At 32.9% G+C, this 24,733-nt stretch overlaps 1 protein-coding gene across 3 annotated transcripts; it reads right to left on the reverse strand.

The window, feature by feature from the left end:
* Positions 1-1,474: 1,474 nt before the first annotated feature.
* LOC117110471 (protein tyrosine phosphatase type IVA 1-like) lies at positions 1,475-18,040 on the reverse strand. 3 transcript variants are annotated; one of them, XM_033253184.1, is made up of 5 exons: positions 17,897-18,040; positions 8,443-8,937; positions 6,506-6,598; positions 5,880-6,085; positions 1,475-4,414 (listed from the first exon to the last, which is right to left on the reverse strand). In XM_033253184.1, exons 2-5 carry the CDS (start codon positions 8,566-8,568, stop codon positions 4,312-4,314), a joined length of 528 nt encoding a protein of 175 aa, XP_033109075.1. In that variant the 5' UTR covers positions 8,569-8,937; positions 17,897-18,040; the 3' UTR covers positions 1,475-4,311. The 3 variants fall into 3 exon arrangements, with proteins under 3 accessions (XP_033109075.1, XP_033109076.1, XP_033109079.1); XM_033253185.1 differs by lacking the exon at positions 17,897-18,040 and adding an exon at positions 10,706-10,850; XM_033253188.1 differs by lacking the exon at positions 1,475-4,414 and having other exon boundaries at positions 5,876-6,085.
* Between the last annotated feature and the right edge of the window lie 6,693 nt (positions 18,041-24,733).

The following is a 24,733-nucleotide window of genomic DNA, read 5'->3' on the forward strand; positions in this document are numbered from 1 at the left end:
ACTCCCTAAAATGTGCAATTTATAGAGGAAATTGGCCTACCGTAACAAGAAATGCGCGCATTTGAGAATTTTAGGCACTTTCAGAGGATGCATTTGTCAAAGGGTGGGGAAAGATTTTCCAAAGATGGATATTTTCCCCTTGTCCCCCGGTGTTTTTAATTCTAATTTCGTTGGAATTGATCAAAACTCCCTAAAATGTGCATGGCCCAATGTGGAAATTGGGCCATTGGGCTTAACAAGAATGCGTGCGAAATTTGAGGTTTTTAGGCACTTTCAGGGGATGAAAGGGCATTTATAAAGGGGTGGGGAAGATTTTTCAAAGATAGATATTTTCCCCTTATCCCCCAGTGGTTACACCATCGGGCAGCATAGATCAAAGGAGTTATGACAGTTTTTGAAGTGGAGAAGGGGTTGCAGGGTGTTGTGAGTCTGGTCATTATGATATCTTCCTTTTTATTCTTGTCTTTATTTTTCTCTTCTCTTTTTCTTTCCTTTTCTTTTCTTTCCTCTTCTTCCTCTTTCCCTCCCCTCTTTCTTTTCTCTTATTACCCAGCCCGGTACGATGGCTTGGGCAGCCCAGTAAAAACCGTCAAGGGAGCCTGTTACGACACTGGCTAACCCCCGCGCCTGTTACTACACTGGCTAACACGCTAATCATCCCCCCCAATGAAAAAAATTTTTCTACGCCACTGCTTGGTTGGGACCCCTACGTGGGACATGTGGGACCCCTTGTCGGAAAATTTCTGGAGCCACCTATGCCCATTACCTTACAACTGAAAATTAAGACAAGTAATAATAGTGCTCCAATCCTCTGTATACAGTTATGGCTCTAGGACATCAGGGGATCTTACAATTTCCAATTTAATTAATTTTGGGCCATTTTACCGTAAGTCATTCCGAAAAGTTTTACTAAGTGTTATGCTCAGTACAATTCGAGAACAATGGCCATTGGTTCATCAGTGTAATTGAGCCCTACCACTGTGTGTAAACCTGTTAAATTGTAAAAGTAAGAGAATAACCCAGAAGTCACAGATCATTGTGCTGGAATTGCCTACGGGCGTGGTTCATGACTACCTAGTCGCCGCTTGTTTACATCATTCAACAAATATACCGACAGATATTTTAAGGATTTTCGTAGTTGTTGATGAGTGTTCAGTATGTTTAAATCACAGGTGGGGAAGTGCAGCCCGACATCAATTTTTTTGCAGCCAGCGAAAATGAATTAAAAACCCTGTGTGCAGCCTTGCCAGGCAACACTGGCTAGAAAACACCTTGTTGTTTACAGGCCGACACCGATCCTATGTAAAAAGTAACATAAAGTGGTGTAAAAGCAGCGCTTTAAGGTTTTTGCAAGTGTTAAAATCAAAAATTCACTTTGGCCCTCCGACTGATTTTTATGCCTTGGTTTAAAGGCTCACTTATAAAATGATTACGGTATAAACTTTTATTTAAAAAAAAACAAACAAAACTACAGTTTGCACTCTCAAAATGAATTTATTCCCTTATTAAAGATACATACAGTACATTGAGAAATAAAAAGGAAAATTATATAGATTAATATTTCAATAATAAACACTTAGTAACAAAGAAAAAGATTCACTGTGTTACTGCGTGACTAGTCAATAAAAAACCAGCACAATTGTGTTATTGTTCAAACATTAAAACGTGTTGGAATAATTTTTCCATTGTTCATTTAGTCAAAGATGACATTACCAGATGACGACGACACTAAGACAATAAAAAAATAACACCCAAAATACTTTCAAGGATTATTTTTAAAAAGTACTCCATTGGTGGCGGTTACTGTGGTGGGTCACTTCAGAAACTTCCAAGCAACCAAAACGAGAAATGTCCTTTTTTATTTAGAAGCAGTTTAGAGTGGACGAGTAATTAGAAAATGATGTGCTTATGGCAATATCAGGCTGCGGTAAATATACCGAGAAAATATTATCGAAGGCACAAATTTGTGGGAGTAGAGCACTGTATAAAAAAAAAATTATACAGCTTGTTGGTCTACGCTCTAATAACTTTGGTGGTATTACAACTCACAACCAACTCTTATACAGTACAGTATTTCAACATTAAAATGGCACCATGTGGGTAAATATGAGTCCTTGGTATAATAACAATATCAATGTCAGTGCATTCCCCTCCCCCTGTAATAAGGGCAGAGACATAATACCTTTTAGTAAGAACTGCATGTGCCAACCATTCCACCTTGAGGGTTTGTCAGTGTTTCAGATACAGATGTATTTTCTACTCAAGAGATCAATTTGGCATTGTTTAAAGATAGTAGCTTATTATTTGCCACTTCAATTCTCGGACATATCATTAAAACCTAATATAATGGTATACATGCCACACATACTGTGTTAACTGTTAATGCACCTATGTAGCTGATGGAACACATTAAAATGTTTCCTTAAAGCTTTTTAACAGTACCTCATAATTGACACCCACCCACTTGCACCTCACCTTCAGATGAGATTAGGTACTATAATTTTTAATGCTATTATAAATAGCAATCAATTTGGTATGGTTTATTTCCCTGTACTGCCAACAGAACACTAGCTATAGTATTGTTAGCGGTTCAATCTTCTTTTTAGAAAAATTATCTCTAGCTAATTGTAGACCATCTTTCTATAGTGCTTCATTCACAACAGCAATCATCTACTACACAGCTAACAATAAAGTACAAACAACAGGCCACAGTGCTTTGTATTTTCAATCCCATACTTTCTCAATCGATAATTCATACTACAAAAATCCATGGATAAATATTAGAATTTAAGGGAAGTAGAATTTATATAATCATTGTAACTAGGAATAAAATGCAGGTTTACAGTATTTAACAACAGACACATATCTCTAAATCTAGTTGATTCTGTGGAGAAAGCAACATTTTGACTGTTAAAAAAATAACGCGTTATTGAAGGCATGTACTTGTGCAATTCTCGCTCCAGTAATCATCAGCACATTGAAACATTACGAATGATGCTGTGTCAAAATTCATTTGGATATCATTATTACCATGGAATCACTCAACATCGCTGACTCAAGGCTTTCAACATCAGAGTACCACTTGATTTGGCATCACGTTTTTTTAAATTCACCATTTTTCCAATTTCACTTCAAATTTACAGACATTAAACTCCTAGAAAAAGGACTTACTGTTACTGGTATAACAATCTTTCATAAAAATTATGCTCGACTGATTCAAATTGATTCTGCATACTTAAATATAGGCTTTGTTGGTAAAAGCATGGCACAAAAATACTTGAATATGAAACTTTAAATTATCATCATTGGTATTGGTTTCAATTAAAAATCACAAACAAAATATTTAGATTTCATTGTCGTTGATCATTAATGATAACAAATTTTTCAAGGTAGACACACTACCTTTCTTACTAGGGACTACAAGTTGATCATCGCAATTTGACACTCAAAGATATATTAATATTGGCTCAGAGCCGAAATTCATTCATTAATAATCATTAAAAAATAAAAGTGGTACTATGATAAACTGTCTAGAAAATAAAATATTTGACAATTAAAAATTTTAATACAGTATTAAATTGTTGTACAGGTTTTTAACCCCCAATGAATTATTCCAAGAAAACGATTAAGGAGGTTGGCAATATTTAAAATAGTTCCCAAATTCTTAAGCAGAGTCCTTGACCTAAACTCAACACAATAATGACTTTATAAATGCTATGCATTATAACATTAATGATAAGTGCCAATTTTATTGCTCAAATGTTACTTATTATTAATTCCTCTCAAACTTTCGTAATCATTGACGATTGTAGTATCTCACATTAAAGTGAAACGATGGCAAAACAATGCACCAGGATAATAATAGAACCATTGAGAAGAGAGATGCTACTGTTAGTGTTTCATCTCAACAAACCATTACAGCCACACTGATAACTGACGCACATTTCACACCCACTTTTCAAAACAATTAAAATACTTCCAAGCATCTCCCCTGCGTTCTAACATTTGTTATCAATACGACTTCAAACCCTCAATTCATAAAATTCATCTAGAAACTTAACAGTATTGTAATTGTTTTTTACTACTAAATTATTATTATAATTATTATTATATTCTTCGGCATAGAAAATGGCATAATACCGAAGGTAATTTAAAAAAAGTAACATTCCTTCCATACATAGAAAAGAATCCACAGGTTATAATAAATAGCAGACAGAACACAAACAAATTAGTGGAGGACCTATTTTCTATTAGTGTATAAACACTTAAATCTTCATGTGGTGAATTGGTGGAGGAGGCTGGTAAATCCTTTCACTGGATACAGCATTTCTCCCCGTTCATCTTTAGTCGTTTCTTTGAACGATACTTCTCCAGGAAGTCGAGCTGTCTGGCATTGATAGCACCACGCCGTTTCCTGTGGACCAGCAAAAGGTCATTATTTCAGTACGCATTTTTAATGAGAAATTCTCAACCTGTTGTCCTTGAGGTTAGTGATGGTATCTGATAAGCATAAGGTACTTAGCCACTCGGTCACAAACTGCTTACGTCAATCGATAGATAACATTTTGTAATCATTGCCAATTTAGAATTCTACGACCGTAATAAAACACATTTTCTTGAAATACAATAATTCAATTTGTCTTCCTGGAATTCTACCTTAGCCTGTACTATATGCTAATTGTTGCTATAGTAATTTCATCTAGTTTATTTTACTATGGAAACGAAGAAAATTCATTTCATTTGGAGTATCTGCATAATTTAGTATTGTAGGCAAAATACTGACTGATTCGTAACCCATGGTTTAAAGAGTTACTAGTTTCTTTTTAGAACATAATTCATAATATGTTTTAAAAATTAACTTAAATTTTGAGGTGTAATTCGCTTTATATATTATATATTTTTATTGTCAACGAGAAAAAAAAATGCTTTAAATATACAAGTTATAGCATATTGAATACGGAAATGTTACATACCATTTTGTATTTTATATTATTACTTCCTCGCATATGCAATTAAAATAGCAGGAAGTTTTTATATATAAAACAATCTAATTTCAAAACAGTAAAATATCATTCTACTTATTGTATCAAAATATAAATGTGTTTATATTTTGATACAATAAGTAGAATGATATTGTATCAAAATATAAATGTGTTTAATACGCTTAAAATAATTATGCGATCTAAGATGAATAAAGGTTAAAAAACATTCTTTAGATATTTTCCTTTAGATAATTTAATAATGCTTGTAATTAGCATATTTTCATATTAAAAAATGGAATTGCATAGATAAACTGAATACTGAGGTATTGGCAGAACATATAGTAAAAGGAAATACATGCGGTTGTATTTAATAAGATAGCTATAAAAGCTACAATAATGACCCACTATCAGGGATCGTCTTCATATTAAGCATTGTACTCAAGAGAGCTTTAACTAGTACTTTCCTACTCCCTTTATGATATTATACAAATTATTTTTTTTTTCATAAGAAAGACTTAATGATAAACAAACTATGTTATTAAAGCCAGGCTCTGGAAGAAAACATTTTTTTTATATGTTGTAGAACTGATTTTTTTAAAACTTTTTTAAACTCTGTATTAAAAAATCTGTACCTAATTAACTGGCCAAAGTTTTCAGTCTAACACCCTTTTTGTGTCTTAAAAAATTTGTTTTAGAACATAAGAGATTTTTGTTCCCTCTGGATCCTGACTTGCTATGGACATATGTTTGGAATAATTTTGCTACCTCCTTTTCCATTCAAGTTTGTCGCAAGCCCTTATGGATAATTTATTCAATTGACATCCTAATTTTATGTCCAACCCGCCTTTATATACAATTTTTTTTTTTTTAATTAAGAAAAAAGATGTCAAAACTCACTGGCGAATTAGCTGTACAGCATCAGAATAGGACATGCCTGCCTCCATCAGGGCCAAGGCTACTAAAACAGGAGCTCGACCTAGGCCAGCAACACAATGCACAGCAATACAACAACCAGGTATCTCAGCAAAATTGCTCCTCAGAAGATCAAACCACTGGCCGATGATGTCGGTGGTGGGAGGGCCGCCATCATCAAAAGGCAAATCCTAAACAAATAAAGAACATAATTTGATAGCGACATCAATATATTTTTTTTTTTTTTTTTACTACCAGTACAAGGATAACATGCAGAAATTCAGTTATGATTTTCTGCTGGGTGGTGAACTTTGAAAAGTCACTGGTAATAAAAGTGGGTCATTGTCCTTTATGGCTCTAACAACATAGACTTCAAACATACCTTAAGATAAAAAACAAAAGATAAATTTTTCACCCCAGATAATGATAGTACACTTTTAGTGGGGTTGAATATCTTGGTTGTTATGATTGGTCTTGGGTTCAATTCCTTGACAGTAGCAGGATTTTCTTTCACGACCAAAAGCAATTCCACTCTCATAGAGAGACTTGCGCAATACAGAGCATTTTGTGTCACATTAAAGTGATTTAAAGATAAATAAAAAATAACTCACAAGTACTTGAATGCCTTCCTTAGCCAGCTTATTAGCATCGTATGTAGGCTCACATACACGAACAACATACTTAATGCCTCTATTCTTCAGTTCCTGTAATATACAATGCAGGGCACAATGTCAAAAACATTTCTAAGAAAACAATACACAAACAATGGAGCGAATGAACTTCTAAATAGGTTCATTCAATCGAAATGCTATACGACCTAATAATGTGAATGGTGGTTTAGCTTGCTTCTAAACAACAAACCACCAACTAAAAAATTACATAAGTTGTTTACACAGCCAATAATGATCCAAAACTCAATTTTTTACATAAAACATAAACAACAGAAAAAAAGAAGAACAAAAATATTTTTACTAAATTGGTGTAGACTAACTATGTATCTCAACTCAAATATTTATATAAGTTATATAAATAATTTCCTTATAATTAAAGAGTCATTCAACTTTTGATGAAAATGAAATTGCAAAAATATAAACCTAACAGTTTTATGGTAAACAACATCATGGTCAACAAGCACAACATAAGTCACTACGTGACTAAGAGATTTTCATTCTAGGAAATTAAACCCAATAATTTTGCCCAAGAGAGTAGTTAATCTATGATTTAATGGAATATTTCTTTTTTTACTTAAATGATTTTTGATTGCAATTTGATTTTTGCTTCAGCTAATGTTTGTCTCTTATACAGTACTACTGTAGCCTAAAAGGCATATTGATCCCCACAAGTAATATACAGTATGTGTGCTAGTTGGATTCCTGAAGGCAAACAAGATGGTTACCCTGATCATGTCACAAGATTAAAGAAACCTTTTAAAAATGTACTGATACACCAAAATATGAACTACAGTATTACTTCATTTCGTACTCAAGCATTATTATCATAAAAGGCAATTTTTATAAATTTACATAATTTTCAGTACTGTAACAACTTTCAGTTCTGCTCTGTCAAGAAACAAAACCTAAATACCAAAATTAACTTTGCGACATATTTTAGCTTTCAAACATACATCAAATATTTATTATTCACATATCAACACACAAAAAAAATTGACTGGTTAAATATAATACAATAGCAATGCACTTTCTTTCGTACTGTACTTTTATCAAGGTTAAGAACAAATATTTCACCAGCAATTTTACACTTACACTATATTACAAATACAATGATGATGTAGCTTTTATTTGCAGTTGGTAAATAGCAATTTGGAACATTTATTTCCAATTACTGTAAAATAAGTGACCATAACTATTTTTCTATATATTTCTTCGAATATAATGGAGGTTTGCCTTCCCTAATACCAGCAACAAATAAAAATTAACTTTTCTTTATTCTACACATTATACAGGTAAGCTTTAAATGATGGTAATTTACTGAAATTGACTTACTATTGGCAAAGTTATAAGTACCAATATAGCGCCTTCTCTGTATTAATAAAGCATACAGCACAATACTGTACAATTCTTATGCTAATTAGTCAATTCAACATTGAGCAACAGTATGCTTGTTTTGGGATGGGATCCCTCAATTATAATTTTCTTGTTTGAATTTAATACCACTATAAAGACTTTTGTTATTATCACTGGAACAGATCAACATAAAATAGACCAAAGTACAATTTACAACAGATCTCAATGATAATTTATGTAACATCATTAAGATCTTAAAATGTCATTGATGAGAAATAAATTTTACAATGTGTGACAGTTGATATGTATGTAATTGGTCTACTGAAATATGTAAAACATGAACTAGACTGACGAAGGAGTCAGTGATCGGAGATAGAGGGTGAATCAAGGAATATTTGTTGTTGGCAGTGTTGTCGTCAATGTTGTCTACAATGAATAAGATATTCAAAATTGTGATGACCTAGGTGCTTACAGATTGGGTTCGAAATATATAAACAAGGAAGTTATCAAAAGAATATACTTACTTGTATGAAGCTTTCAACTGTGTGTTTGTCAGGGTTGTTGACGATCAAGAACTTCATATTCTTGTACTCAATCTCAGCAGGCGGTGGCTTATTACTACTCGCCATTGTGTTATCGTGATACCGCATTGATAGGGTGCTGTAACTGTTAAGGGACTATCCAGACAACGAAGGCAGGAATGCCAGTTAAGGGGGTCCTTGAAAATTCAAGTGAGGTAGGAGACGCACCAGAGTGCACGCAAATCTACTTGCACGGATTGTTCGTCAGACTTGGCTTAACCCATCCGAGATGGTTCTGTTTTTGCACCAGGCCCAGTTTGGAATAAAAATTCTTCACAGCAATAACGAATGGATTCGAGATGGAACGTTGAGCTTGATGTGTGGACAGCAAGCTCAACCAGGAGGGTCTTGTTTAGCTAGTCACTCGTGCTGGCTTTGGCAATATTCTCCAGCCTCTACAACGATCGCCATAAAGCAATGAGCACAGCTTTGACAGTACTGATGAAGAACAAAAATAAACAAGAACATTTTATTAAAATTTATTAATGAATCAATCAATACAATAATTATAGCAACAGCATTGATAATATACTGTACACAAAGTATTATTAGACCACATACTGTAAACACCCTACCCAACAATCAATGAAAGAAAGAATAAATGAAATATTCAAAGCAATATCCATGGCCAAAACTTGAACCCTATCCAAACAATTTGGTATCATGTATTGTACAGTATTTCTATTATAGCCAAGTACTGTACTGTAACAACTGTAACAAAATACTGTAGAAGGGGGTAAATACAATAGCCAGTTTCATATAATATAGAACAGTAGTCAATGGACCTAAGTGTATGTACAGTGTTTCACCAAGTCGTGTCAATATTCTACAAACACTTTTATCACATAGTGAAGATGGCATATGCTGGTACAGTATAGTTTTTTACTATCAATTTGTTAGTCAAAATTGTCACTCATCAGGACTTATTATTTCAAGAACAAATTAACTATCCATGTCATGTCACTGCAACCATTTCTATACATTTTTATTACAAGTCTGCAGCTAATGCCTTGCTTTTGAGTTCTCAACTCATTTTGCATTCATGCCTTTTATCACTACAGATATGAATACTACTATCTTTACTATCAAATACTGTTATCCTACACAATAAACTTGGCTATGCATAGCAACATGCACTATGACTGCCTCAATCAATTGTACACCCACTGACTTCTACTGTTATAATACCCATGGGAATGCTAATATACAATGATATAATTCTTCCGAGAATTGATTTTTCTGAGAAATGAAATACAGGTATATTGTTTGAATTATTGCAGAGGAGCAAGGACACTGGCTTTTATTTTTAAAATCACATATTAAGTTAATATAATTTTTCTTGAAATTTTGATCACAAAAAAACAGGGAGTTTTTGAATACTAGTACTCAAATTCCTATAAAGTCGTACTGACACTAAATAACCTGGCTAAATTTTATAATCAAATTTATTTATTTAACTTCCTTTTATGATAGTGCACTTACAGTACAGTAGCTTTCACATCAAGCAAACATGAACCTACAGTAGTTTACACACACATAAAAAATAATCAAATATAAACAAATTTTATCCAACACTAAAAATTATTAATTCTTTACAATTTGAGGCATGTTGTGGCGAAATGGTTAAGTTGTCGCACAGGCCAGTATTGAGTAAATGAGCTTTAAAATATGGGAGCTCAAAAAATAGCCTAAAAATCCAAATTTGTTTTTCACTGTAGATCAACAGTTTAATGTCTTATTAATAATGTCCCAAAGTATTAGTTCTGGAAGTGGTCAACAAATTGTTTATCTAATGTTATTTTGATAGATTATTCTATTAAAGAACTTTGAAAGGCAATTACTCAAAATCATGTTTATCTAGCCTCTAAGAGTACTGTATTTTCACTTTCCAATAACTGTAGCTTGAAATGTCCAATTTCAATGAATGACCCCTCATTTTAAAGATCACATAATCAGGTATCTGAAAGTACCAATAACTTTAATTTCAATTTTTGCTACAACTTATCCATTTTGCCACAACATGCCTCATTTATTTCAAACATAAACAAATTACAGTACATAAAAACAAAATTAATTTTCATGGACACTGTCATACTTAAAACATACAGTTGGTATGAATGTAGAAGGAAAACAAGACTTAGTTGTATATTTCTTAAAAGTCTAACCATATTCTACAATTCAACAAAAAAAAAACATTGATACTTACTATTAAAATAATTATTACAATTTACTATAGACAATAATTAATCCAAGCGTGCTGAACTGTGCTGGCAAAACATCCGCTGCTTAAACGCACTCCCTAATTTCTAATCATTATCTTCTACAGTTAGTTACTGCAAGTGTTGTTGTTATCATACAGAATATAGCATACATATTTTGAATACCATTCTTGAGTAAGCAGAGGCCACTATGGGCTGTGCCTTCTACACTTCTCAATTGCTCCATAAACTAACACCTATGGCAGACATTCAAGTGAAGCGTATGGTGTTAAGCAAAATATAAATTGTTTCCTGTATGAAACTATTTTCAATTTGGTCCATCAGTTATGTTTACTACCAACCATAATTAAATAATTTCATGGGTCAAAGACGGCTTTTGAATTGGAAAAAATGCAAAGAATTAATAAAAACATTTCCTTAAACCCATATAATTGCCTAAAGTAAAAAATACAGATAAGATACAGATACACTTGATGATGACATAACTAATGTCGAAATATTGAATCCCGACACGATGGCGTGCATTTCGATACTTGGAATATATATTATACTATCCTAAAAAATACAGGGTGCACTTGTTTTTCGATTGTGATACCGACTACTGAAAGTCAATAAAAAAGTATACTGTACTTTTTTCATCAGCGGAACACTTCTTAATGGATAGTACTGTATGTCCAGTTTACCAATCAATGAAAGGAATTCAACAAAGCAAAGTACAAAGTACAAAGGATACTACAGCAAAACTAAAATACATACCAAATCAAAAGTACAGTACTGTAAAACATAATACAGGTAAGTATAATAATAAGTTTGTTAAATTATAAAAAGATTGTCAATTGATGATTTTGTGTAATAACCTTTTTATCCAAACATACTTGTACTTTGTACTGTATTTTGATAAATACACTGAATTACTTTCTTATTCAATGAATAAGGAAAAAGTGGATACTATGAAACAAAGTGTACTGTGTAACTGCTTTGCAGTATTCCTGGCCCATGCTTCAAGTGGTTAATGCCTTGCATGACAAATAGAAAAAAATATGTTCGGCATCTAATAACATTCTTTCACTTACTGTTGCTGGTTTTAATACTTGTTACACCTCCCAGCAGAGGGAGAGCGGTAGGCCTACAGTATACTGGTTGCTCAAAATCTAAAATAATTTTGATTAATAAATATAATATTTTACCATTCATAAACTTGCATACTGTACTTAAGAAAAAATCCCTGTTTTTAAGATACAATATTTAAATAGCAACTCTTGAAAACTACTATATACTGTACAGTAGATGCTCAAAAAAATTGAATACTTAAAATGAATTTTCAATTGTAACACTAACAGTTTTACGATTAATGTTTACAGACACAGTATCTGTACTCGTCTTACCTTTACAATTATATAATCTGCAAGAAAGAACTGATTTACGAATATTCTTTGAATTACACTTGCGATGGAGGAGTTGTTTAAGACTAAAGCAGCTGATATCATATTTTTAGACTAGTTTTTTAATTCAACAAAATTATGAAATGAGCTGTACTACTGAGTATCCATATATGTTAGTTGTGCAAAGGACAGTTAATTACACAACAGTTGCTCAATCACACAAGTTTGCTTCAACGCTTTTCATAAGAATAATTGTAGAGCTGCACGACTCGATCAATAATGATTGGTTCAACAGGGAATGACCGCATCATTACATCATAACAACCTGATGAGTTCAATGATGTAAGTCATACTCTGCCATTGCACAACAATTCATAAGGCAGACGCTGCCTTTCTGTCAAGCATTTATCTGTTTGTTTTTCAATAAACTAATAAAAGCTATTAAAAAAAAAAACACCCCTTCAACAGCAAATACAATAACCTCAATTTAAATATTGCATTTAGTTTTTATAATTTTTGGAATTAATCTGCTTGAATTTAAATTTAGTGACTAACAGTACCTGTTTACAGGTGTATTTTCACACCATTTCAACAGTAACCTATTAAAATATTATTGTTGTTATACTAACTGTATTATTCTTATTGTAATAATAATACTGCCAGGGTCGTAGCTGCAGAAAACTAAGGATGGGTAGATGATAGCTTTGGTTACTTTAAATAATATGAGTGGATTTTAAGGATGGAAATCTGGGTTAATTATAAGGGTGGGTGGAGGACCATGAAATTAACTTCAGACTGGCTGGGTCCCACCCACCTCCACCACCATCCATACTTCAGTACAAATGTATAGCACTGATTTCAAATCAACAATCAGATTCAGTTTCAGTTTGATATCTCTTGTTAATTATTAATGAGACTTTTTATTTGTAACATACTATTGTGATAACTGCTACTGTATAATAATTCGGTGTGGAAATATGTTTACTAAGCGCGCCTCTCCACAGCTGCTGCTACAATAGTCACAACAGACCACACCCATACGTAATTCAGCATAATAACGCTGTAAGCTATATGTTATTTACCTACCTTTTTAATCATAAGTAATAAAAATAACTGATTTATATAATGCCAATTCCAAATGAAATGTGTTATCCTGTATTCTCTTAATTACTGTAATGAGAATTAAATTCAAATTTGAACACAATATTGGTATTAATATATCAGTTTTGAATTTCTTTTTAGTTTCCAATTTTTATACTAAACTCAAAGAGGTTTTCTAATTTCCTTGTACTGTAAAGTACAGTTTAGAGCCAAACATCCCAATTCAACATTGTTATTGTAGAAATCAAACAGAAAGAACAAGGAAATGCAGACATTTTTACTCCTACATACTTGATTGTAAAAGGTCAAACACTCAAAAATATTTTTCACTAAATAGTAAACAATAAATTGAAGGTCTGTGGCTTGGTGGTTTAGAAGCTCATCTTCCACTATCAACAAATAACTGTAAATCTGATCATGTTATCTACAGGAAATAATAACAAAATACTGTATTAACATGATTATTTCATTTATATTTCTATTTAGTATAATAAATTTTCAGGTTTTTTTTTTTAGTTGGCACCTACCTTAAAAAGTGTGGCACTCTTATAGTACATTTGAATATTTTGTTTGTTTGTCTAATGGTCTAATATTTGACCATCGTTTTTGTAAACCTCAATAAAATTAACTTGTATTAGAGCTTATTTTAAGTCCTAATATTATAATAATTTATTTGCATGTGTAATAATTAGCCATTAATTCATTAAAGACAAAGTGCTGACATCTTTGGTTTAAATTACTGTAGAATTTGTATGGGTAGTGGAAGTGGATGAGGAAATGGAAAAAGAGGATGTGTAGGAGGCTATATGTATGTAATAATTAAATTACTTTTAGAGCATTGCAAAGGTGTCAAATCACTATACAATTTGCTACTTTATCGTCATCACTGAAACTCCCAATGTTATTTGCCTATTCCCTACCGTCCACTAATTTTTTAGTTAGTGGACGTTTAATAGAAATATTCTAGACATATTTTAAAGACTCAAGGAACGAAATGAAGATGTAGAGCTGCCGAGGCCTCCTCCTACTACTAGCCTAGGACGTATAGCGTAGCGTACTGTAGTTATGAAATCCTCCCATGATTTTTACCTGTCTGCACCGACCAAAAAGTTAGTGACAGCGACTGTATTCTCTCTTGAATGCTTTGAAAATTGTTCTTTGACGAATGTGAAAAATTACAAACAAGTTCTAACACAACACAAATTACAAAATAGCCTAGTTATTCATCGTATCTGTACAGTACTGCTGATGTGTAGTTAACACGTAGGCGCTGCCTACTGCAGGAGCACAAATTAGCATATGCACAAAATATAAATACGCACACAGTTTACTGATCATATCACTATAGCAACCGATGACTGGTACAACACAGTTGGTTATAAAAACTAACATTAAAAGACAGGCGATTGACTTATAAAGCAATTAGTAGAGCATGCATCATACACAAGCGGAAAATTATTATACTCAGGTTAGATTTAATGCATTCAAAAATTTTTTCTAGCATTAAATCTAACCTTCGTATAATTATTTTCCTATAGTGTACTATGCGGAGCTCTACTAATTACTTAATATGATTACAAGAATCATAACAAAACCTTGCACCAAGATGTTTTCTTTTTCATTGAAATTGTTTGGCTTATTTCAAATCAAGCTTCAGCTACTTTCTTCATGTAACTTTGGCTTAATGTGGTATATGCACAATTCTGTTGCATATATTATATATTTGCCTGTGTAAAATTGAATAAATAATAATAATAATAAAAATATGTAATCTAATGTTTAATGTTAATCATCCTTGTAGTACTGATAGTTAATTGCTACAGTATTTCGTACTTGAATTTCGCTTTACTCCAAAAATCAAGACACATATATGCATGCTTTGTATAATATAGACAAGAATGTACTATACACTGCAAAATTTTGAATAATATCCTACTACAGTATACGGTAATAAGTCACAAACAAGTTAATGTGTGTGATTTTGGAGGTTACAGACAATGCACAGAGCCTGAATTACATCCAAATTAAAAGTTAAATCATGTCATTTAAAACCCCTACATGTAAATCTCATCAAATATGATCTTGCACGTAGAAGATATGATTTGAGCGTATGATATCGTGACGCAAGGATTAGATATACCAGTAGATTGCCTCAAATAAAAAAAGATGGTCAGATACGTTTTATTAGTCCAATGAGAAACTTAACAGAGATTAAAATGGTATTTTGAAATTTCAGTTTTTGAATCAAGTTCAATAAAACCATAATTTTTTGGGCTTTGTCTCTACTGTAACCCCAACATGGGACATTTTATTGTTTGTATACCAAGCAAGTCCAGCTGAAAAGACCAGAAGAAAACCATGTTTCACTATGTGAACTTACTGTACAGTAGAAAGAGTAGAATTCAACAAAGAACTAGGTACTTAGTTTAATTTAATTTCATGATTAATCAGGTTGTGGTTTACTATGCAAAAACCACGATTATAGAGCTTTTACAGAGCAATTTATAGTTTTGCACATTGTTGATTACAGTTAACCCATTACTGTACATTTATGGAGAGGGGGAGCAATAGATACAGGCCAGATATTGAAGTTGTGGATATGACTCCTTACAAAAAAGCAACAAAAAAAATCTTTTTTTTTTTTTTTGCTTTTTTTGGGGTGGGGTTAATATTTGAAATGCATGAAAATTCAAGACTTCCGATCAAATTGAGAGAGAGAAAAAAGTCTGATCAATTTCTAACAGTTATACCATGGAGTGAGATGTACCAGCTTAAGAAACACTTGTAGCCTATACAGCATCCTTAAAAATCACACTGACAGTTCCATAAACTCATCCTATTAAACTCCAGATATGAGCAAAAAAATATATATTAATAAAATATTGTGCAGGTATACTTTCACTATGTACCAATCCATCCATTTATGTCTTGTGAACGACCAACTAAATTTCCTAACTACAATGTTTTGCAATAGAGGGATTTATCGATGGGAGTCATGTGACCTAACTGACTAAACAATTCACTGGCACAGCGTTGTTTACTGTACATGGAGATTTCTATCATGGCCGTCCCTTGTTTATTGCTGTAAAGATCATACAGTAATTCCCAGTAAACTATACCAAATTGATTGGAAATTTAACTTCAGAATTTTGCCTTAATGTTTTGCAAATGCTGTAAAGGATAATGGCAGCAAATATTTTTTGACAAATGTTAAGCCTAGGCCCCAGCACATCTATGGCATGGTTAGGTATGCATGACAGTCTTCGACCCGCGAACAATGCTGCGATGTTAGGGCCAGCTAAGGTTTATAAAGGATCACTTAAATTCCAAGCATACAATCCAAGGAGAATGCTAGGATAAGTAAATAAACACTATTTTGAAAAATTGTATTGCCTTTCTTAGCCATTTACTTCTCACGTTAACAGTGGGTGGTTGTTTTCACAACCACAACATTATCTATCGCACTGTAATGTTTTTGCATGTATACCCAAGTTAGGTCACGTGACCGCCTGTAAACAATCATCGCTAAATCCCTCTATTATGAACAAATCAATCTTTATTATCGCCAAAGGATAGTCACGTCAAGCAGTAATCATTAATTAGTCTGTCCCGATCTATTGGTTTTTTTTTCTTTTTTATTCTCGTGAATTTGAATTTATAAACCATATGGGTGTTCTCTAAGTATGGTTTGGCTTGTTGGCTGACTAATTGTGACTATTAATTTATTATATTAAAATTACTTTTATTGCGCGATATAAACAGTGCCATAATATGTACAATAGAAACGTAAAGCAATTTGTTAGTTACGATCACATTCCGCCATAGGCATACTGTAGTGTTGCCCGAGTACTGCTTGATCGTATGGTGATAAGAAAATTTTCTTTTTGCATAGAAACAACTTTATTGGGACGTGACTGCATTTGCTATCAACAAATCGCAACAACATTTTAGTCGGAATAACGGCACTAATATTTGACAATCAGAGGAAACAACTACTGCTGTAGGCCTTTTGACTTTGAATAAGCCTAGGCCTAGTTGTCAATATTTTTTCTTTCCAAACATTGTGAAAAATTAAAAAGGCTATGTTTAGTATACACCAGGAAATATATTGCTTTTGACTTCAATGCCTAAACCTGATGATGTCAGCTAGTATAATAACTTATAACTATCAAGAATTCAAACAACAAAGAGGTAGTCAGTCCCGCAACAAACATCAGACGCGCCCACTACTCGTGGGTTCACCGAACACCGGTGGTGCAGCAGCAAACAATCCGGATCTATCCAGTGCTCTACCATAACGGTCATGCAAATCGACATCATTGTTGGTGACTTCCTCATTTTGACTTTTGATTATTAAATCTATGATAAGATTTAAAAATAACTACAGTATCTAATCACGTACCATAAGCCTATATTACTTTTATATTCGGTAATTATACGTTTAGTAAATTCAAATGCATCTAAAAGTTTAAAAAATAAATAAGAGAGCCAACATCACGGAAATGATGTTACACACAGTGGTTGCAGTGTGGTGGTATGTTAGTAACTAACAAGACAGGCTAGGCTAGGCCTAGCCAACACTCGCGTTCCGTAACGCACCGATGTTAATTAGCTCTGTTTCAACGCTAATCAACAGTTTTCGTCGCATAATTACCTACTAAAGCAAAACCACATACTATTCTATTGATTACTTACTTCTGATGGCTTACACATTGAGTGACCAATTCGTAGGAAACCTTTAACAAAAATAGGAGTCTTCTTTGTACCGGCTGTTTCGATTTCACGGGAATGAATCGAATCGTTCTCTCGAGAACAAACGTCTGGATGAAATAGAAAATCTACACAAGGAAGACGCATGCGCATACACTGCTTTACGGTATAAAGAATTTCAAAATAATCATCAAAACACTGAATCGAATTCATATTCACCATAAATATATTCACTCTGCTACAATTATTTTTAAAACAAATATTTTCTTGAATTGCGTGATTATGAACCCTTACATTAAATACGAAATTAAAATATATTTTTCTATGAAAATAAAACTTAAAAATTTTTAATATTTAGTCTCATCAGGGAGTAATCATCCCGGTATATCCATCCTCCCATTGCAGCTCTGTTGCGAAACTATCAAACTAACTGCCGCTTTGCCTTTTATCTGTGCTGTGCTATTGGTGGCGGCAGACATTGATTTGATAATTTTAAAGACATATTATTCATTTCATATCAATATAATGGTATTTATTCAATCAATCACTAAAAAAGACACTTCACGCATGCGAATTGACTTTGTCAACTAAGATGTGTACCACCGATGGATTGGTTTTGAAGCAGGGGCTCTTCTTCCCGGGTCCTTCCGATTTTTATAATATTTTGACAATCTTTGGATTGTTTTTTTTTAATTTTTAATTTTTAGATGTTCTCAGAGATTTGAAGAGCCGGCTATTGGTTGGACTAACCATAATAATAATAATAATTTCTACTTCTTAAGACCAAAAGGAGAAGCACATTGGCAATATTTTTTGAATTGATGTTTTTTATCAGACTAACCAATTTACTTAAGCTAGAAATGAAATGGATCATACCTGATTTCATAGATTATGTGACTGTGATCATGTAAAATACTTATCTGACCAATGCCGTAGCCAGTTATTGGGACAGTTGGGACAGTCCCACAATTTTTCTAATGTGTCCACAAAGAATGGGTTCACATTTTTAAAAATGGGTCCAAATTATGTAATTTTATACATAAATTCGTCCACTTTTTGAAAAATGGGTCCAGATTTCTCATATTTAGCTTAAAATGGGTAAAATTTATGAAAATAGATCTAGAATTTTCAAAATTTTATGTAAAATGGGTCCACATTGTTTGAATTTACGCGTAAAGTTGGTCCACCCTGATATTGTCCCGCACGTCTGTTTGAATACGGCATTGTATCTGACAAACACCTTTTAATAATCATTCACTTAGAAACAAATGAGTAAAATTTGAAAATCTAACTAAAATTATTCTTTATCAGTTGTAAACTAATATAAACACGATTCCAATTGTTTGTAGGATGAAAAGAATAAACAAAAATTAAAACAATATTCATCCAAATCTTGATTGTAAAAATTTTAGAGATTATTTTAGTAATATATAGGAATTACAGACACTTCAAGCACAATTAAAGGAGACACAACAGAATGGAAAACCCAAAATTGTATTCACACACTAAATTTTACGACACTTGTAACTAGCGATATTGAAAAAAAAAATGTGCATGCTTATCTAACTCATTGACTACCCCCATAAACAAAGGTAAAGCCCTTACAATTATAGACGAATATCAGTGGTATGCCACATAGCCAAAATTGTTGAAAAGGAAGTCTAATATCAAATTATTACATATCTCAATGAAAATGACCTTAAAAATGATTCAATACCGGTATTCTTTTAGGAAGTACCACTCAACAGTTATCGCCTTTTATTATTTTATTTACTTTTTAAAAATTTTATTCAATTTCCAGGAAAAAAAGAACAAAAATTACACAAAAGTATCATGGCTGCTGAAGGTGACCAAAAGTAAACAATTAAAAAAATTGTTTACTGTCGAGTGGCGTTCCCAACTAAATTACATAAAAGAAACCAAAGAGATATCCTAAAATTCAATGCTATTGATAACAAGCATTAGAGCGCTTCTAAAGTTCCCAAATTCGTGGAAAGTTCACAAACAAGGAATATTTTAAATGCATTAGTTCTACCATACTTGTGTTTAAAGGTGAGAGTTTCTGGATATCGGGCATTATGACAAGATATTCCAAAACATCAAGATCACTTAAATTATGTAAGCATTTTACAACAAAAATAATGCTATGGAATTTCATTCTATTAACCATATCATCGTTTAATAGATCTTATGGATACTGGATGCAGGATTTGGCGGAAGGGGGTGCATAAGAGTAAACACAGTGGTGGAACATTTCATTTGAGAATGACTTCAGGTGCCCGGAAATCGCATTCTCATATCTAAAAATCTTAATGCAATACAATTATTTTTCTTAATGCAATTTAGAGAGGTGCGATCGCACCGTCTACACCACCACTACATCGGGATGCTATAATTCATACTTTGTTTTAGATTGGTTTATTACTCAACGATACGATTTTCGTGTATAGTGTGAAAGGCCGAGACGTGAAAGCTCCTTTCCTGGCCCTTGGCTGAAAGGAAGCAAACAGTGAAATGTCACCCCTAAATCAATTGGAATTGGCATACCACAGGGCAGTGTCTTAAGTTCAATTTTATTTTTGTTATTCATAAATAATAATGTTTAAAAATTTATTTTTCCTGGGATTTGCAGTATTTCTTCTGGTGATGTTGCTATTTACGTTCCAAGAACACAAGTTGATGGATTAGGCCTAAATACACAATTATAAATAATTTAGAAAATATTGGTAAATGGTATGTCGGAAATAAGTTGAAAATATATGCAGTTACGACATACGTCTGTAATAGTCCAGCAAACTTTTGTTGGTTGCATTTTTTTTTTGCTATATTTTAAAAAAATTGGATATGATGTAGAGTAGACATAGATATAATAATGTTTAAAAATTGATTTTTCCTGGGATTTGCAGTATTTCTTCTGGTGATGTTGCTATTTACGTTCCAAGAACACAAGTTGATGGATTAGGCCTAAATACACAATTATAAATAATTTAGAAAATATTGGTAAATGGTATGTCGGAAATAAGTTGAAAATATATGCAGTTACGACATACGTCTGTAAGCTTAAAGATTATAACATACGAAAATTGGCCGAACATTGCACGTCCAATTGCTGCTTATTACATAGGCCTAAGCACAATCGAACCATGTATCGATTACCGTATGCAATTTCGGTTTTGGAAAACACATCTGAGAAAAACATATTGTAAAAAGACTGCAACAACGTTCAGCAAGAATTATACTACAAAATTTTCATCACAAAAACTGTTGTGGCAAAAACATAATTCGACAGCTAATATCATGTTTAATGCGAAAATGTTATAGCATGCCCCACCCCCTTCTCGTTAATATAACGAAATTGAAATAATTTTCGATCGACATGGATATTCTAAGCTGAAACACTTTTAATGTTGTTGCACTATTGTAGTACCATCTCTCTTTCACTGTGATTTCCATCTAGTGTTCGAGTGACAATTTTTACAACAGACATAGGGTCAAGTCATACTGTAAGTAGTGACTATTTTTAACAATTTTAAATTATTAATTTGCAGTATTACATAAAGAACTACTCAATCCAGATTTGTATTATAGATATATTTATAGATCAGGACCCCCGTCGGGGGCCCACCCAGGTTCGATGAACCTGCTGAACCTGCGGTAGTTACGCCACTGACACAATGGAACATCATACTCAACACATTCTACAGTATTAATGTTCTACTCCAGTAGAATTACATTTTTGTTTCTAATTAAGGATCGTTATTTTAGGCCTAATATAGGGCCTACCATAATGACGTGTCCATTTGCACCAAAAATAATAAACCCCTCCCTCTAATAAACGCTTCCCTCGAACTTCTCAACATTAAACGTCCAGGGGTGTAATAAATAGGAGGCCTCATGTATGTTTTTAAGCTGTTGTCTTGTCTCCAGAATTCTTTATTTAAGTTTGGAGGCTTTAGTGTATTAACTCAAAGAAACAAATTACATATTGTGTTTTTTATGACAATGGATAGGCCTAAATGAATATTTTATCTACCACTTTAGGACGTATGGAAGTTGTTCTGGGTACAATTTCGGTTGTATGTACCCCTGGGATGAATCTACGACAATATACCCACGGTCCTTCGTTATCTAGCGGTCAGTAGCGTATCTCTGTCTCTTATACACATCTTATATATATATATGTATATATATATGTATATATATATATGTATATATAAATATATATAAGTATATATATATGTATATATATAAGTCAAAATCACGGTCAAGTAGTTAAAATCACATAAAATCACAATATTTTGCGAATTACCGCCCCTAACTGACCATTGGCCCCGGAGCCCCACTTCACCTTCGCCCCCCTCCCCATCAGACCCCCATTTAAGACTTCTAGACACGCCACTGCTAGCGGTGGTCTGTTCAGGAAGATGTAAAAAACGGTCTGATACTCACTCTGTCTCGCCTTCATAGCAATTGGTTGTTCGTTGGTGGACGTCGAATGACAAATTTTGTTGATACTGTGCGGCGGTAAGGAGGTGCTTGTTAAATGTAATCTTGGAAAGCCGTGCCTTGAAAACGCTTGCCATGCTAATATTTTGTTCTCTTTTATGTTCTTTTGTCTTATTATGTTATTTATAGTCATATTGTGGTGTGATCCACTAATATAGCTTAAATGGACAGAAATAAAGAAAAAGTATATATAAGTCTCATAGCCTTTATTAAGGCCACATAAATTTACAATAACAATGGGATTTTCATCTAATGCTTGTGACTAGAATATGCACTGATCACCATTGAACATTAGTTTTAAGCATGGCAAGATGCCATGTAAGTAATAATTAACTTATTCCTCCATGGATTTACAATTGTCTGTCACTTAGAATAATAGACAAATTAATTTGTAGTAGGCCCGGTTCTTCCCTTTTTTGGCCCATTGAAGAATTAGAGTCAGTTATCAGTCAAAATGAAATGAAGCGGTTCAATCAAATATAATACATTAATAATCAAATAAATAAATAAATAGTGTAAGTAAACAATTTGAAAAAGGCACGCAAATACAAATCAAATCTTTCAACAAAACCTTATACACGACGGTTACGTCGGCAAATTAAGTAACACTCAGGGGACCAAAACACAGTGCCTAAACGAGAAATACTCTATCAATATTTTTATTTTACAGAACCCCCAGCCAGTAGGCTTATAATTTTAATAATTTAAACTTTTCTAGTCAGGATAAAAAGGTTTTGATACGTTGTACAATTGATTTTTTAAAAGAAACAAAAAGGGTACTTAAAAGATTGGTAAAGGTTAAGATTCAGATTTCTATTTAAAAACTGGGGGAAGTTGGAAAAAAGGGTGGTCATATTCAAAAATCTGTTTGATTAATACTCCGGAAAGGTCCATTATAGTTTTTGGACGCTTTGGTTAAAACCACATTTACACTAGATACAGATGCGCGCAGTGTTGAAGAATACAAACTACCGTACTCGCGCAAATAGCGCCCCGTTTGAATAAGCGCCCCTCGATTCCTAAAAAAATTCAACCATACAGTACAATTATACAATTTTCTGCATCAACTATTCGCATCTACTGCATCTTAGCATTGCCGGTCGGTCGGTCGGTCAGTCCATCTATCCATCTGTCTGTCTATCATGAGTCTCCATTAGGTTTAACATGGTTTTCAGTTTTGATGCATCTTTAGATTGTCGTTCTTGTTTTATTGATACCCTTTTTAGATTTAGAACTACAGTATTTAATATCTAAAAATTAAGATACTACTGTATGACCATTTTCAGTCAAAAAAAAAAACAAAAAAAAAAAAAAACCCCCCCAAAATGATCCTGCTAATCCTAATTGGCAGATGGCCAACACGCTTACCACCACCACCAACACACTACCTAATTTCATCTGCTGTTGTGTAAATACCCCAACATTTATGAGCCATAATCTCTCGACGATTACATTTTCTTCACCAAAACCATTCGTTTATCTTCGATTAAATTTCCCATAACCACCCCTTCAATTTTCATCTATTTCTATAAGTGCCCCTTAATTTCCACTCTGTTTTCATAAGCGCCCGTTTGAATAAGCGTTATCGTGTCTAGTGTGAATCTAGCGTAAGATTTGTTTTAGTTTTTTTCTTTTTGTATTATTCTTCTTGTATATTAAATGGAAAGCAATAAAACCTTTTAAAATCAAAATAATGAATAGGTCATTTTTAAAAGATAAAATATAAAATAGTTTTCGCTAATTTGAACATTTTACTAAAAAATCCTTGACTACCAGGCAGTCAATTTATTGTCTATGAATACAGCAAAGAACTTTATTTTCTCATTATTAAAATTAAAAACTGAAGTAATAATTATGCATCGTATTTATTCGAATAAACGCCCCCTAGAGCCTCACTTCGTTTATTTTTCCTCGAATAAACGCTCCCCCACACCCCTAAATGACACAAGCTTCACAATTCTCAACACATTCTATTAGTTTTCTACTCCAGCAGAATTACATTTTTTAATAATCTGGTGTGGATCAGTAACGTAATAACACATTATTTGAGTATATAGACTACGTATCAATTTTACACAATTAAACCATTTTCAACAATAGGCGCCATTATTCAATAAATACGGTATATAATTTAATTTCTCAACTTTTTAGCTCATAACAGACAGTTTAATGTCCATTTGGTACTGCTTTGTTCCTGGTGTCATTCACCTTAGGATATTTTTCGACATTAGTTAATTATGCAAAAATGCATATTTACTGTAGGAATATATGGTATTCTTCCGGGAATATTGTTTAAAAAACATACATCCCGTGATG

Source organism: Anneissia japonica, unplaced genomic scaffold (genome assembly GCF_011630105.1).
Source record: "Anneissia japonica isolate Jap-2015-1 unplaced genomic scaffold, ASM1163010v1 scaffold3040_len1308831_cov196, whole genome shotgun sequence".
NCBI lineage: Eukaryota > Metazoa > Echinodermata > Crinoidea > Comatulida > Comatulidae > Anneissia > Anneissia japonica.

Coding starts and splice junctions, on each gene's coding strand:
- LOC117110471 (XM_033253184.1), bottom strand. CDS start 8,568: ATGCGGTATCACGATAACACAATGGCGAGTAGTAATAAGCCACCGCCT. Junction 6,086..6,505: donor AGGAAGGCATTCAAGTACTT/GTGAGTTATTTT, acceptor TTATTTGTTTAG/GATTTGCCTTTTGATGATGG. Junction 4,415..5,879: donor GCTGTACAGCTAATTCGCCA/GTGAGTTTTGAC, acceptor GCTGGTCCACAG/GAAACGGCGTGGTGCTATCA.